The sequence below is a fragment of the Condylura cristata genome, unplaced genomic scaffold (genome assembly GCF_000260355.1).
Source record: "Condylura cristata isolate star-nosed mole 26May11 unplaced genomic scaffold, ConCri1.0 scaffold00004, whole genome shotgun sequence".
Classification (NCBI taxonomy): domain Eukaryota; kingdom Metazoa; phylum Chordata; class Mammalia; order Eulipotyphla; family Talpidae; genus Condylura; species Condylura cristata.
Genome location: NW_004567105.1, coordinates 59,016,096 through 59,033,168, shown reverse-complemented (window position 1 = coordinate 59,033,168; position 17,073 = coordinate 59,016,096). Strand labels below are relative to the sequence as shown.

The following is a 17,073-nucleotide window of genomic DNA, read 5'->3' as shown; positions in this document are numbered from 1 at the left end:
AAAAAAAAAAAAAAAAAAGTGCAATCTAAATCTAATGAAGGAATAGTCAGGCAAACTCCAGATTGAGAAACATTCTGCAGAAAAAAAAAAAAGTGTAATCCCAACTTCAAAATCACCAGAGGGGCTTACCAAAAAGCAGAGTCCTGGTCCCCTCCTCAATCCTACCTAGTGCAAAGCTCTCAGATTCCTTTGCACATCATGTGAGTTCCTCACTGATCTCCAAGAACAGAACCAAGAGCATTTGTTTGGTATGAAATTGATGTGGAATGTCTGGAACATACTGTCTTATTTATCGGGACATGAAGACATACCTGAGCTATTTTGAGCACTCACATCACTCCATACACTTGTGTGTCAATTGTGAACACAGAGTAAATGTAGGTGTACTTGAACAGAAGACACAAACGTAAAAGAAACAAACCGTGTCTAAAAGACAAAGCAAATCAGCTTTCTAAGAGGCACTAAGCCACTAATGACAAGAACTCAAGCGCTCATCCCCGCCACCATTTTCCAATTATAAAAGTCACTGAGGGGGGAAGGAAGGTAGCTTAGCTGTTCCAGCCCTGTAATTAGGAAGCACATCTTCACCAACTACAGAATTCTTGCTTCCTTTGCTGTCAGCAGGACAAGAACACAGGATTATACCTGAGACAGAGCTGGCAATGAATTACTCCCACTCCTCTCCTGGGCTCTAAGAGCAGGCAAACCGGAACAGCCAGCAGAGAAATGTGCATTTGAGGGCTGCTAATGGAAAACACTCCATGGGTCCATTAAAAGCAACATTGCCTGCTCATCCTCCCCCCACCCAGCACACTCCTCCCTTAGCCCAGCTGTTTCTGGTAAAGGCCCTTGCTTCCTGAATCTGAGGGTGACACGTAAAGAATCTGAGGGTGATACGTAAAGGTACAGAATTTAGGGAAAGCCTGACCAGGGATGTGAGCTGTGGACACACCCGGCATTAGCCCTTCTTACCTTACATTTACTATGCCAACGATTTCCTTTGACAGGAAGCGAAGAATAAATGCATTCAACACAAAGGTGATCAATCGAAATAACACCTACAGATAAAGAAAAATGCGTAGGAATAAATTACGTCAGGAATGTTTGCTTTGCTGAAAAGAAAACAAGGTGGCTGCCCTCCCTACTGTGAAGCAATGGCACACAGGCGCTCTGCCTTGAGACGCTCACTAAAACACTCAGCCTGTCTGCACTTCTTGTGCAGTTTCATTCTGTTGGGGTCTCTCAGCACTCCTGTCAAAAAACCCAGGAAGACACCTGACAGTCTCCTTAGTTTACTGGTTCAGTGATTTTCTCTGGGTTCAAAGTCAGGTACTTCAAAGAGGCAAAAAGAATTCTAGCTGGTGCTTCACAGTGCCCCTCCCTTCAGCTTGTTTAGAAATGGTACACACTAGCAAGTAGGAGCTGATGAGTACATCAGAATCGCAAGCAATTAGGGACTAATTTCACTTTCTTTTCTGCCTAATAGTACCTGGGGACCATGAAAATGACATTTAATTTCTTTCAACTTTAGTTTTCTCAACGAGGAAACAGAAAAAACCATATTTATTTACTGAGTATTTAACACTTTCTAGCTAGGCGCTGAAATACCTTTTCAACAAATGAGGTAAGGAAATAAAATAAACTAGGGGGAAACAAAGACAGTCCAGCTATTGCCATTTGAAAGGGCTGTATCATGAGACTTCCAAACCCATCAATTCAAGAAAACCACAGAAGCAAAGCATTCTTCCCATGAGACAGAGAACAATGGGTTGCAGATAAATGAAGTTGCTAAATGGCAATGCTGGCTGGGTGCAAGCCTCATTCCCCACCCGCCCTGCAGCCCAGCAGCACCAAAGTGCAACTCGAGTGTACTCCAGAGCAAATGACAAATCATTCTACTGTCAAGTACTCTCAGAATTATCCATGAATAGCTGCAATCTGGAAGATTCAATCCAAGTATTCCAAAGGACTGTTCTGGACTGAAAGTCTATGGGGAGAAAACACATGACCATAAAGGGAGCAAATATTTAGAGCAAATATTTAGGAGTGTCATAGAGCAACAAGTTCTCCAAAACCAAGCTATCATGATTGTAACCTCTATGGTTTCAAAGTGACCTATGGAGAGTCTGATGAAAGCTCTGTAGCTCTCTTTAGAAACATGCAAATGCACACATACACACACACACAACAAATTCTGTCCTCCATCTTAGAAGTTGGAAGTGAACTCATGAAGCCCTTAATGGAAAAAGCACTCAGCTGAGAGTCTTAACTCACCATTTGGCTGTGAAGTCCATTATGCTCTAATTTTTATAAACCTCCATTTCCTCCTCTATCAAATGAGGTTACCTACTTCATATAATTGATAAAAGTGATCAAATAAGATTGAAGGTAAAAGCATTTCTGAAAAATGCATATGCATGACCACATTAATACTTTCACTGTCGGTAGCTCAGAGTTAAAGCTGAATAAGCTCTCCCTTCTTGCACAATACAATGTATCTGCAAAGCTGCCTCCAGTGTGTGTACTGTGGGCTGAATTAAAACACTAAAGAATCCTAAAGATGATGGCTATTTTACAAAATCACACATTCACATTTATGTTAACTTCCACGTTATCACTGTCTAACAAATGTACTGACTCAGGTTAAATTCATGTCTCCTAATTTGTGTGAATAAAGGTTTGAGCTAATGAAGCTCTAAGCTGCTAATGCTACCTACTAATAGGCACACCTTGGAGATATTTCAGGTTTGGTGCCAGACCACTGCAATAAAGTGAATATTCCATTAAAGCGAGTCAAATAAATTTTTTAGTTTCCCAGTGCATATAAAAGTTATGTTTATATTATACTGTAGTACATTAGGCAGGGAATAGCATTACAACTAAAAAAAAAATTGCAATGCACATACCTTCATTTAAAAATACTTTATTGGTAAAAAATGCTAACCATCATGAGTCTTCAGCACATTATAATCTTTTTCCTGGCAGAAGGTTACAATAGTAACATAAAAGATGAGTGATCACAGCTCACCCTGATACAATAATGCTTTAAATATTGTGAGAATTACCAAAATGTGAGAGAGACACAAAGTGAGCTCATACTGCTGGAGGATGGAATGCAAGGGAGGCATCACAAGACTGAGTCACACAGAGGGGACAGAGAGAAGGGGCCAGTGCAGCAACTGACACAGCCATAACATCAAGGTCCTCAGGCACCAAAGCCCGATGTCCAGGATGTCTGGGATGCCTGAATGTCTCCAAGAGGTCCCAGCAGATAACAGACTGTTGGGGGCTGTGCCTGAAACTCCAACCCCAAAGGTAAAAGATAAGGACATGGAGATGAAGCTCATCAGGAAATCTCCAGTCCTCTTAAGTTCTATCTAGGCGCACAAGGAGTGAGCCCTTCCCAAGGAGAAACTGCCTATATCAGGGCAGTCTCTCACCAGCACAGGGCAGCTGTTCCACTGCCCACCTGTGACTATGAAGGTGCTTCTTTCCACCCACTCTCTCCCTCTGCGGCAGCAGCCTCCTTGCCTGCCTGTGACCATGCGTGGACTTCTCTGCATTGACCTCCCCTGGCGGAAGCCGGTCTCTTCTTAGGCCTCTGCCTGCAAGTATGCAAGCCTCTCTCTCTGCAAGCCTGTTCCTTTGGGGCAGCTCTTCCTGCCCACTTGCACCTATGCAAGTGTCTTTTCCTCTCCTGTTTCTTTCTAATGAACTTACTCTTTAAATATAACTGAGTCTCTGTTTCATGAAGAATCTCGCCGTGTGCCACTGAAAGGGGAGCTCTGGTGAAACCTTTTCCAGAGTGAACCCAAGAACCCCGAACTCAAAAGACGACATCAACACCATTGGGAAAAAGGCATCAAGAGACTTGCTTGACACAGGGTTACTACAACCTTCAATTTGTGAAAAACAAACAACTCGTAAAGAGCAATAAAAAGCAATAAATCGAGGAATGCCTGCATTTGTTCCACACAGTGGAGCAGCAGTCTTCGTTTAACTTTGTAAAGAACTTCACAGTTCAGAAAAAACTCTTTCACATTTGTTAATTACTTGATACTTAAAGGCAACCAAGTAAATGCACAGGAAGCAAGTAGAACTCAGAGCAAAGCATTTGCTGATATTACACAGCAACAAAATAACCTCGTTTGATCTTATGAGCAGCTTAGTCCACTGTTTTCTATGACCTGTTTTTTTATGAAGCCAATCACAGTAATAAGGTATTGTCAAAGGTCAATCAGTAGTGTAGGTAAAGTACTGAGTTCAAACAGTTATTTGATTAACATGAAATTGGGGAGAAAGTAAACTTAGGGTTCATCTAATTAAGGGCTAGGTGAATGCCTATTCAGCACAAATCTTGAAGGTACATCTATAGAGTTTACATAGATTATCTCACTTTATCTCCACAGTGACCATTAAAAATCTTTATTATGGGCTTTCCTGGTAGCACAAGAAGTTAAGTCTCAGCATTATGAAGCTATCGCCAGCCACTGCAGCTTGAGTTTGATCCATAGCCAGAGATCTGACCCACATGGGACAGCAGTCCTCTCCTGTCTAACCCATTGCTCCCCTCCGCAGTGTATTTTGCTTGTTCTGCTTCCCATTCTGTCTCTGATGAATCCTCTCACCCTCACACCTCTGGCCTACACACAATCTCTTCTATGCATAAATAAATAAATAAATCTTTTATAATGTCTTCATTATGATAATAAAAAATCTTTATTACCAAAACAAAAATACAAAAAAAAAAAAGCATTAACCATATAATATGCTAGGCACGTAAAAGGCACATCATCTAATTTTTCTTTTCTTTTTTAAATTTATTTATGCATACAGAACTGGATAAAGACCAGAGGTGCAGGGGCAGTGAGAGGATTCACCAGAGACAGAGTGGGGAACAAAACAGGCAGATTGACCAAATACACTACTGAGGGGAACAGCGGGCAAGACAGGAGAGGTCTGCTGTGCCATGTGTGTCACCTCCAGGGCTGGGGATCAAACTCACACTGAAGCTGTTGCAGTTTAATCCGCTGTGCCAGCAGGGAGGGCCCATCTAATTTTTCTAATAACCCTGTGGAGTTGTATTATTGTTCTCATTTAAGATGAGGAAACTGATGCGGAGAAGTCAAGCAACTTTTCCAAACGCAGGTCTGTAACAGGTGATAAGGTCCAAATTTGAGCCCAAGCCCTCCTGATTCTTTCTCCTAACTTCCATGAAAACATGTTCAGGATGTCTGTGAACATCCTAAATGGCTCAGAAGTGAAACACAGAAGAGTTAAAACACTTGACTAAGAATGACCAGTTATTAGGGTTAAAAGAAACTTTAGCTACCTTTTGGACCAACTGGCATGTACACTATCTGACAGATGATGCAAACTAGGGCAAGAAGGGGAAGTGATTTGTCCAAGGTCACAAAGCCGGAAGGAAGATGCAGTTAATATTTACTAAGAGTACACTAAGAGGCCCTCCCTGATGGCTCAATGGGTTAAAGTGCAGCACTATGAAGCTCTCCGAAGCCACTGCAGCACAAGTTCCCTATCTCTTGAGGGAGGTGACCCCCATGTCATGGCAGACCTCTCCTGTCTCACCCACTGCTCCCCTCAGCAGTATATTTCAATCAATATGCCTGTTCTGCTCCCCACTCTGTCTCTGGTGAAATCTCTCACCCCACCCCCGTATCTCTGGCCTGCACCCTAGTTCTTGTATGCATAATAAATAAATCTTAAAAAAAAAAAACAACTACACTAAGAATCAGGTACTGTGGTAAGTGCAATTATCTCAATGACCCCAATATAGTATCACCTTGACATTATGAGCCAGGTACTATTATCACCCCTATTTTCTTAAATAGGAGCTGAGGTCTCCGTGAAGTTGCTTGTCCCAGGTCATGCAGCAAGCACATGACAGAACCAGGATGCCAATCCAGATCTGCCTGACTCCAGGTCTCTGGTTCCTGGCTATAGTATATCAACCCTCTGAAGTCAGAATTTGAGTGTTTGAGGGTCGGGGTGGACACGGAGAAAATTAACTGTTTGCCTTAAAAAGATCAGATTCTAAAGCACCAAAGGCACCCCAGTCACCTGAACTAACCATCTCTTAACTGCCATATGGCAACTACAATGCTCAGAAAGAAAGTGGTTTGCAGTCGAGCCACTGAACGTTGGCTCCCAACTTCGGGTTCAGGCATCCCCTCTCCACCACCACCGCCTCCTGTTGAACCCCTCTGTAGTGGAGTCCAGGCCGAGAGTTGGTCTAACTCAAGGCGGGTCCTCAGGGACTCCAGGGCCACCTCCCCGCAAATCCCGGCTGTCACACTGGAACCTGCCGGGCAGAGAGTACCTGCAAGAGCAGACCAGAGGAGGCCAGCCGGGCCGCCTGGCCCAGAACCTCTCGGCTGCCCATAGTCACGGCACCGGGTCTCGGTCACCAGGAAACGCCACCGCTGACTTTGTCGCGAGAATATTGCGTCACGGGACGTTCGCTTGCTGATTGGCGATCTTGCAGAGCAGAGGCAGGTCAACCCCTTGAAGTGGGCGGGTGGGTTACGTCAGTGTCCTGGCGCCACTACCTGCCCTTCCTTTGTTATCTTCTGTGCCTGTCCCTCCCTACCCCAACTAGGTTAAACACCGACCAGTTTTAAGAAACGCAATTAAAGTAACCCAAGCTCCCTGTGAGGTTCGCAGACTAACAACCAGGAAATAGTCACTTCCGTGCCTCATCTGCCCCAAAAAAGTTGAGAGAACTCATTCGTTAACTCAAGATTCTTGCCGTTTGACTTTCACCTGCAAAACTGCAGACGGAGCTCCCTAAGTTAGGCTGGACAGGAATTGTCCCCATTTTACAGAGGAAAAACTAAGGTTAGTCGTTAAAGACAATATTTTCCACGTGTGTCTTTGTGTAATCCTGCTGAAGGCTGAGAACCGGGTCCTGTTGTCGAAGATAACTCTCGGAATTATGAAGTGACTTGTCCAAATCTACACAACTTATACCTGGGTGGTGGGGACCCCAGGCTCTTGACCCTAAATTTGCCATTCTTGCTTGCACGTTACCAATTGTGAGGACGGAGTGGAAGAACAATCTAGTTGGAAAGGCTTTGTAAGACAGAATACGCCCAGTATGTACTATCAGCTGTTCTGTTGGTATTATGATCTGTGCAGCCAGAGGAATCCCAGTCTTTCTCAATCTCCTTTAGGACCTCTGTGATTTGATCCCTGACAGTCTTCGTAACCACCTGTCATACCATCATTGCCCTTTTCCACATAATATAGATTGGCCATTAGGAGCTCTTACTATCCTTCAAACAGACCCTTTCTCCACGGACTTTACTCCTCCCACCAAAGCGCTATACCTTCTTGTACACCCTATGTCCCAGGCCACACCCTCCTGACTTCTGAGTACTGTCAGTACCTACTATGGACTAAATGTGTCCTTCCCAAATTCAGATGATGAAACCCCAATCTCCAACGTGATGGTACTTGGAAGTAGGGAATTTGGGAAGAGATTAGATCATGAAAGTGGAAGCTTTATGAGTGGGGTTTCCACCCATGTAGTAAGAAAGGAGAGAGGAACTCTACCATGTGATGATACAGTAAGAAGGCAGCTATCTGCAAAGAATGAAGAAGGATCTCAACAGGAACAATATCAGTCCCCACTTAATCCTGGACTTTACAGCTTCCAGAACTGTGAGAAGTAAAATTTGTTGTCTTAGCCACCCTGTTAGTGGTATTCTGTTACAGTAGCCCAGGCTAAGACTGGTGTTTAAAGCACTTTGTAACCCTCTATAGATCTTAACAGAGTCTGCTTTGCTCTGAAATCACTGGAATAAATGTCTCTGCCTGAGCAGCCAATGAACTCCAAGAACGCAGGAGTGCAACCCACCTTGTTTTGCTTCTACAATAATGACTGAGAATGTTCCTAAGACTCTCATAAATGCCTCCTTACTGGTTACAGATGCTACTGCTGCTGGAATCAGACTAGGGAGCTCAAGGCCTATGTACTGCTGCCCCTCACATCCCCCATCTTGCCAGATTAACCAAGCTCTATCTTCCAGCAGAGGGTAGAATGTGAACTTTCTGTCAGACATACCTGGTCCTAAATCCTCATGCTGCTGCTTGCTTACCAACCAGGTGATCTCAGTATGCTCAACTATTAGATAGAAGATAATATCCATCCATCTGCCCTGTGAGAGCAAACATAGGATCAAGGCAGACAAAAGGTTGACCATTAAGGAGCTCAAATTCTAGTTGAAGGAGAGCAAAAGAAAAAAACTTAATATTTTTTCACCTAGCAATAAGTGCTTTGAAAGAATTAAGCCAAATAAGGTAATAGAGGCTCTTGGAAGGGAAAGAGGCATGCTATTCTGGAAGGTGGTACAAACTGAGCACCCACCTGGGAGATGAGTGTACCTGAAAAGGAGAGCAAAGTGCTAGAGAGTCAAGGTATTCAGCTGAATGATGGGATGCCCAAGGCCTTCACCTGGACAGCCTGCCCAACTCCCTGGATCTTGTGCTGCCAGGCAAGGTAGGGTCCTGCACCCTTTATCCCCAGCCAAGCAGCCGCCTCCTCTGACCTTCCCTGTAGGAGAACCAGCCAAGGGCTTTTCATGTCCACACATTCTTGGCTATCCAGGTGGCCACATATTCATGGCCATCCAGGTAGGCTGGTCTGGGAGGGACAAGGGATTGATTTCTCTGGGGGCAAAGAAACCGAAAGGCAATTACTCCAACCTAAGTCCATAGGGCAAGGTCTCTCAGAAGTTCAGGGTATGCTTCCTGAGGGGTCTCTGGGAAATACATCAGGGGCCTTTTTCTGTCATTCTGGAAGCTAGAGTTTAGCAAGAAGAGACTCAACAGGTGTTTGTGCCCATAGTCATGCTGGGTGCTGGGGTGGGTATGGGAGAAGGAACTGTGGTGAAAGTCGAGGAGCACTGTCCAACTGTCCAGGGAGGTATTAACCCTCTCAGTGGCCCTGGAAGTTGATAGTATAAATGAAGAAATTGAGGCTCAGAGATATTGACATTAAATAGCTTACTCAAGGCCATTCAGCTAGGGAATTGTCAAGCTGGTATTTGAATCCAGGCTTTTTCTGACTCCAGATGGTTGAAGATTAATGTTCCTGCCCCCAAAATCTTTCTGGCTCAGGAAACCTAATACCCATATCTGAATCCCAGAAAATTTATGTGGCATAGAGGGGGTGGACTTTAGGAGGACTGCAGGGCTTGAGCTTCCCCTACCTCCATGCTGGGCCTCCCCAAAGACCTCGCCTCCGTAAGAGATATTGGCATGAACTGGGCATAGCACATTCTGTGGTCTTGTGTGTAGCTGCATTTAGTCCTTTAGCTATTGATTGTTATATGGCCTACAAATAAGAATAGTTTTTACATTTTTAAATGATTGGAGAAAAAAATCAAGAGAAGTCTATTTCATGGCACATGAAAATTATATGAAATGCAAATTCTAGCCCTCCCTGATAGTGCAATGGGTTAGGACATAGCACTGCAAGCCAGCCACCACAACCGCTTCAATGCGAGTTTGATTCCCGGCGCCAGAGGTGATCCACATGGCGCGGCACCCACTGCTCCTTTCAGCAGTGGACTTTGTCAATCTGCCTGTTCTGCTCTCCACTCTGTCTCTGGTGAAGCTTCTCACCACCTCTGCACATCTGGCTTGTACCCCAGTTCTATACGAATAAATAAATAAATCTTTAAAAAAAAAGAAATGAAAATTCCATTGTCCATAAAGTTTTATCAAACCACAGCCACATCCATCCATTTGTTTGCATATTCCACAGCTACTGCAAGGTGGAAATATTTACTACCTCATCTCCACTGACTCCATGGACAAAAGACTAGGAAGGGAAGGAAGACAAATAAAGAGTTCTTTCCTGAAGCTCACCTGGTTTCAGGAGCAAGCGATCCCTGGAGAACATCAGACTATAATTGGTGGTCACTAAAGAAGCTGTTTCCCCAGGCTTTCCCCTCCCTCCTGCCCTCTGGGCCAACTGGCCTCCCTGCCAGGGAAAACTCACCTGAGCCAGCTATTTTATTACAAAGCTGGAGGGAGTGCCAGGGTTGACACCAACCCAGTTAGGCTCTCAGGGCAGCAAGGCAGGGAGGGGAGGCTGCCAGAGGGTGGAGAAGTAGGGTGGAAGCTACCCAGCTACTCTCAGCTGGGTAAAGGTGCCAGCACTGGGCATGGTCCCATGTACTAGCCACAAGGTGGCAGGGCATCTTGGGCTGAGGCCCTGCCATGCAAAGTCTTTGCTGCCCCTCACCAGAAGTCCCTTGGGTGTGAGAATGCTACTGTCCACTGGTGGTACACTTTTGTGGAGCCCACGTAAGCACTGTGTTGCTTTCATGATTTCATCTTACTCCTACAGCAGCCCCACCATTCAGGCACCATTTTTATCTCCATTTTACAGATGAGAAAACTGAGTCTCAGCAAGGTTAGAAGATCTGCATAGGGCTAGCAAATGGTACCAGAATTTGCACCCAGCAGTGTGACTCTCTGACTCTGAGCCAGGCCTAAACCACAATGTTTATTGTTAATGCTGATGCCCAGGCTCCACCTCAGCAGTTATGATTCAGGAAGGGACCTAGTAATCTGCATTAACCAGCATGCTGAATGGTCTGATACAGTGAACCAGCCTCTGAGAAGCACTGCCTAAGCTCAGACCTTCATGCACCTTGGAGAAACTGCCTCCTTCTGTGAACTGGGAGCATCTGTCTGCTTAGAGCAAGCAAAACAAGTTCTGAGATCTGCTGTTAGACTTGTCGAACCCTCAAGGGGTCTTACTTTTGGGATAGGGCCTTCATCAGCGGTCAGGGCAGCTGGGGCTGGGAGTGGTGCCTGTGTGAGGGTCTTGAGGAAATTCTATTCTGTGTCAGCAAAGGTGTGCAGCACAGCCCTTGGTGTCCCAGGGCCTACCCATGGTTTGGGGATGAGTTGTGATAAACATTAATTTGTGAAGAAATAGGAGAGTGACCTTTGATGTGCACACGTCAGCCTGGTTCATTTCATTGCAGCCTCGATTCCAGAGCCACCTCTCTGTGCTAGACACTGGGAGGGGACATGAGCATGAATGGGCCACAGGTTCAAATCAAGGGACTTGCTGAATCCATAGGAGAACCCAGGCATTGGCTCTGCTTGTGCGGAAGTGCAGAAGCTCTGCCATCCTCTGGACTGTGGCCAGTGCTATACTGGTGGACCTGAAGAGAAGAATGAGTTCACAAGTGTGGACAGGCATGTGTGAATGAGTACAGATTCAGGCACATGTGTTCACATGTGTATTCACTTCCATGCGTGAACAGGCCTGCTTGCAAGGATCTGCTATCTGATGTGTAAAGTCTATGTGTGTATACATGTCCATGCACATGAGCTGATGTATGTTTGTGAGTTTATATGTGAATGTGGGAATGAAAGCATGGTTGTGAGATGGCACGTGGTGCAGGCCTTGGGTGGGAATATGCATGCAGACAGACAAACATGGGTGCTGCTGACACCCAGCTGGGGAAATGCCTCATCACAAATATGAGTGCTGTGCTGGAGACTGGCTTTCAGGCTCTCTGGCCCCACTACTATAATAAGAGTCTTTTCTTGGAGTCAAGCCTCCACTGTCCATGTACTGCCTTAATTAATTCTCTCATCAGTCTTATAAGGTGGGCCTATAATTATATCATAATCTTGTGAGTTAGGATTCCCATTTTACAGCTGAAGATAATACTAATACCTGCCAATGGACTATGCAAAAGTAAGTGAGATAATGCATTCACTCCTCCCAGTACAAATAGAAGCTACATGTCATTTTCATTATACTTCCTTTGCTACAGTTGACATCATTTCTCCCTGTGACCATGGAAAAACATTTAATATTTCTGGACCTCTACCTTTCATCCCCATTCTTTTTACCTTTTTTGTTAGACTCATTTAATCATACTAAAATATAATTTTAAAAAGTAATTCTGTGAGGGCCCTCCCTGGTGGTGCAACGGGTTAAAGTGCAGCACTGTAAGCAAGCTACAGCTGCTTCAGTGCGAGTTGGATCCCTACCCTGGAGGTGACCCACATGGCTTGGTGGACCTCTCCTGTCCACATGCTGCTCCCCTCAGCAGTGTACTTTGTTGATCTGTCTGTTCTGCTCCCCACTCTGCCTTTGGTGAATCCTCTCACTGCCCTTGCACCTCTGGCTTGTACCCCAGTTCTACATGCATAAATAAATCTTTTTTGTAAAAGTAATTCTGTGACATAAAATTCAGCACTTTTAAAGTGTACCACTTAGGGGGGTGTTGGTACATTCACAGAATTCAACCACTACCACCATCTAATTCCAGAGCATTTTCATCATTCCCAAAATACACCCCATATTTATTATAGGCACTGCCCAACCCCCTCCCTAGCTCCTGGCAACCACTAATATTTGTGTCTCTTTGGATTGCCTATTCTGAATATTTCATATAAATGGAATCATAATGGAATTAGCCTTTTGCATGTGGGTTCTTTCACTTTGAATAATATTTTGGAATAATCCATGATGTGGTCTATGTCAATACTCCATCCCTCCTTGTTGCTGAGTATGTTCCATGGTATAGATAGTATGGCTATGTCCTATTTTGTTTATCCATTCAGGAGCTAATGAATACTTGGGTTGTTTTTACTATTTTCTTTTTTTTTTTTTAAGATTTATTTTAGTTATTCATACAGAACTGGGGTACAGGCCAGAGATGCGGAGGATGAGAGGAATCACCAGGGACAGAGTGGGGAGCAGAACAGGCAGATAGGTGAAGTACACTGCTGAGGGGAGCAGCGGGCGGGTCAGGAGAGGTCTGCCATGCCAGGTGGATCTCCTCTGGGGCAGGCAGGAATCGAACTCATGCGGAAGTGGCTCAAGTTTCTTTAGTGCAGTGCTTTAACCCGCTGCGCCACCAGGGAGGTTCCTGTTTTTACTATTTTTGGCAATTATAAATAATGTTGTTATGAACAGATTTTTGTGTGGATATGTTTTCAGTTCTCTTAGGTATGTATAAAAGCGGAATTGCTGGGGTTTGTGGCAACTCTTTGTTAAAACATGTGAGGGGGCCCTCCTTGATGGCTCAGAGAGTTAAAGCACTGCACTAAGAAGCTTAAGCCACTTCCGCATGAGTTCGATCCCCGCCTGCCCCGGAGGTGACCACATGGCATGTCAGACCTCTCCTGACCCTCCCGCTGCTCCCCTCAGCAGTGTACTTAGTCAACTTGTTCTGCTCCCCACTCTGTCCCTGGTGAATCCTCTCACCCTCTGCATCTCCGGTCTGTACCCCAGTTCTGTATGAATAAATAAAATAAATCTAAAAAAAAAAATTGAGGAACTGTCAACCAGACTGTTTCCACAGTGGCAGTACCAATTTACATTCCCACCAACAATGCAGGAAGTTCTAATTTCTTTGCATCCTCACTGCTACTTATTGTTGTCCATCATTTCTTTTAAGATTTATTTATTTATGCGTACAGGCCAGAGACAGAGTGAGGAGCAGAACAGGGAGATGTACTGAAATATACTGCTGAGGGAGCAGTGGGTGAGACAGGAGGGGTCCGCCGCATCATATGGGTCAGCTCTCTGGATGGGGATCAAACTCATGCTGCGGCGACTGTGGTAGCTTCATAGTGCTGTGCTTTAACCTGTTGCACCACCAGGGAGGGCCCTATTGTCCACCTTTCTGATGATAGCCATCCCAGTGGGTGTGAAGTGGTATCTCACTATAGTTTTGATTTGTATCTCCCTAATGACTAATGATGTTGAGCATCGTTTCATGTGCTGTTGGCCATTTCTTTTGGAGGCACATCTGTTCAGATCCTTTGCCTGTTTTTGATCCTTTCACTTTTACTTTTAGCCCACATTTACCCAGCACCTACTGTGTGCTAACATACTGAAGTTTGGTAAAGGGTGAGTAGACACGTGGGCTCCACTTGGGTCATGAAAATGTGCCTTGTTCTGCCCTCAGAGGTGTCACACTGGAGTGTGTGTCTGAAGGAAGGGACACTGATCCAAAAAGGGTGGAGGCACAAACTGTTCAAGGGCCTCAGGTTTCCGAGGTTGTCTGTGCAATGCAGCCTTTCAGGGGTCTGCCCAGCCTACTGGCTTCCGTATCATAGCTGACATCAATGTGAGATCAAAGTCTGGCGGCCAGAAACTGGGTGTGGCAGCCACCCAGGGCACCAAGAGTGCAGGTACCCACTAAGTATGTACCCTCAGGAAATCTCAATTTAAACACATCATCACAGCCAGATCTCCGTCATCTTCAGGCAGTTCTGCAAGTGAGTGCTGGAGACGGTGAGGATGAGGGATCTGGATAATCAGAACACAGAGGGCCATGCTCTTACCCCAGTGATGTGTACAATATGAAGATCCCTTGACTTCTCTGAGCCTCAGTTTTCTTTTCTGTGAAATGGGAGGATAACAGCACAATCTCTCAAGGTGGTTATGAGTTTGAAATGAAGTGATGCGTGCAGAAGGCTTTACATAGGCTGGTACAGAGGAAATGTTCACTAAATATAACTTATGTTACTTTTATTTTTTTTGTCATTTGAAAACTGAGAGGGATGAGATGATCTATAAAGGTCCTTGCAGAAATGAGAGGTGAAAAGGAGCCAGGGATACCCCCTAGTTCAAAGAGAGGTTTAGACTCTCCCAGCCATCCCTAGCTCTGGTGGGGAGTAACCACTCTGAGTTCAGGGGTACTGAAAAGGGATTTCAGAGGCAGCAGTCCCTTCTTTGGTGGCCAAAAAATCCCAGGAAGCCATTAGCACATATGAGCGCATACCAAATACTTTTCAGGTGTGTTATTACACTTAGCCTCCTTGACATACCTTAGGAAATAGGCTTGAATGCCACTCCCACCTTGTAGATGAGGGTGGTGAATCTTGTTGAAGTAACTTACATAAGATCACACCTCCAGAAATGTGCAGAACTGACATTTGCACATAGACCTTAGTGACCCCCAAAGCCCACAGAGCTCTGGCTCTCTGGTTTCCATCTTTCACCCTCCACCCCACCCCACCCCAGGGCAGCCAGCAGCCTTCCCACTGATGTGCCAGTCTCACAGCTGAGGGGAAATCTGTTTCCAGATAGGGCAAAAATAGATTCTCCTCCAAATATGTTCATTGAGGCTAAGAAAATAAATAGAACCAAGAGGCAAAAGAGCAGACAGCAGCCGTTAGATGAGGCCTAGGAGGGGCAAGCTGCTGTTGGGTGGGACCTGGGCTTGTACACCAGAAGGGTGTGTGAGTGTATGTGACAGAATGACTGTGCAAGACTTCATGCATGAGCATCTGTGACAGTAAATGTGAGGATGTGTAGGGGTGTATATGTGTGAGTATGTGAGTGGGCAAGCGAATGTGTGAGTGTACTGGGAGAATGGACATCATTGAGTGTGTATGGGCAGGTTGCGCATATGAATGTGTGTATGAACATCTGTGGGTACTTTTGTGTATAAGGTGAAAGTGCATGAGTATGTGTGTGACTAAGCATGTGTGGGTACAAGTGAATACATGACAGTGTGCAAATGAATGTGACTGCATGTGTACATGCAAGTGTATGTGTGGTAAGCAGCTGTGTATTTGAGAGTGTGTTTGTAAATGTGAGTGTGTCTGTGAATGTGAGTGTGAGACTGTACACGAGTATCTCTGAGTGTTCACCTGTGTTGTGTGGTGAGCACCTGTGAGCAAGTGTATAGAGTGCATGTGTGCAAGGTGTCCGCGCAAACTGAATGTGTACACGAGTGTGCATGTTTGCATGTGCTCCTGTGCTGGGCCCCCAAATCACATCCGAAGGAATACAGCTCCAAGGGAGGGGGAAGCTCTCTAGGCTTAGACCCTCGTGGCTCAGATGCAGCCAGACTGAGAACATATTTCAAAACAGACCTGATTGCATTCATTGTAGGGACTTCCTGCTATGCAGTAACTGAGTAATCTTCCTAGAATTGCAGTGTGTCAGAACCTTCCCCTGGGGAGCCATAAGGGTCTTGGAGCTCATCATCTAAAGACTTCATGGCACATGTGGGGAGACCAGAGCCCAGGGTCACATAGCCGTTGGATACAGAGCTGGGCATGGAATGCAGATCTCTGCATCAGTCAGTGCTCTTTTGTGCCTTCAGCGAAGGTACACCTTCTGCCCTTCTGTTCAGCATATATTCATTCTGCAAATACTTATGAGTACATATGAAGTGCTCTGCACAAAACTGCGCTCTAGGATACAGACAAGGACCCTGCCTCAAAGCCCTCCCCTCCTAGTGTGGAGAAAGTAGGCTGTAAACCAATAACCAAGTCGATAAGATAACCCCAGATCCTGATAAGTGCCTTAAAGTCAAGAAGGCAGGGTGATATGATCCCAAGGCCTACTTTCGTGTTGTGGTCCGGGAGAATCTGCAGAATGACATCGGAGTTGAGGCCGCACCAGGGGAGTCAGCTCCTCAGAACTGGATATCCAGACCCATTTCCTGTGCGACCTTGCAGGGGGATGTGGAGCTGGCAAAAATGCCACAGATTCCCCAATCCATTCTGATGAAAAGAAAAACCTTGTCCCTGTGAAAACTAGAGGAATCCTGCCTCAGAGAGGGCAAGATGGGAAGCAAATGAGCTTGAAGGTGACTGGGGCCCAGGCTGTGAAGGAGCCACCTCCCTTCACTCATGCCCTGCAGCTCTGGCCCAACCTTCAGTAAAATAATAGTAACTGCTGTTAAATGATGTTAAATAATAGTAACTACCTCCATTAGTTAAGTGCTTGGCAGGTGTAGGCACATACCAGGTAGTTTTCAGGTGTATTATTAGAGTTAACCTCCTCAACATACCTTAAGGGATGGGCGTGGATGTCTCCCCTGTTTTATAGATGAGGGAAGTGAGGTCCTACTGAAGTAACTTGCACAAAGTCACACCTCTGGGTAGGATCAGGGCTGACATTTGTACCAAGGCGTTTGTGATCCCCAAAGGTTCAGAGTCCCTGAGCATTATCCCAGACCCTTCTGCCTGCTCTGGGTGGCTGAGTCCGCTTCCTACAGCTGCAGCTTGGCAGAGACTTCCCTGAGTGTCAGAATGTCCATCTGA

At 45.4% G+C, this 17,073-nt stretch overlaps 1 protein-coding gene across 1 annotated transcript in view; it reads right to left on the bottom strand.

Moving 5' to 3' along the window:
* Positions 1–6,444, bottom strand: part of RFT1 (RFT1 homolog (S. cerevisiae)) — a 30,574-nt gene extending 24,130 nt beyond the window's left edge. Inside the window, exons 1-2 of the mRNA XM_004676065.2 lie at positions 6,341–6,444; positions 973–1,058 (exon numbers count right to left, since the gene is read on the bottom strand). Coding sequence (XP_004676122.1) covers positions 973–1,058; positions 6,341–6,403 — 149 coding nt within the window. The 5' untranslated portion in view covers positions 6,404–6,444. The remainder of the gene's footprint in view (positions 1–972; positions 1,059–6,340) is intronic.
* Between the last annotated feature and the right edge of the window lie 10,629 nt (positions 6,445–17,073).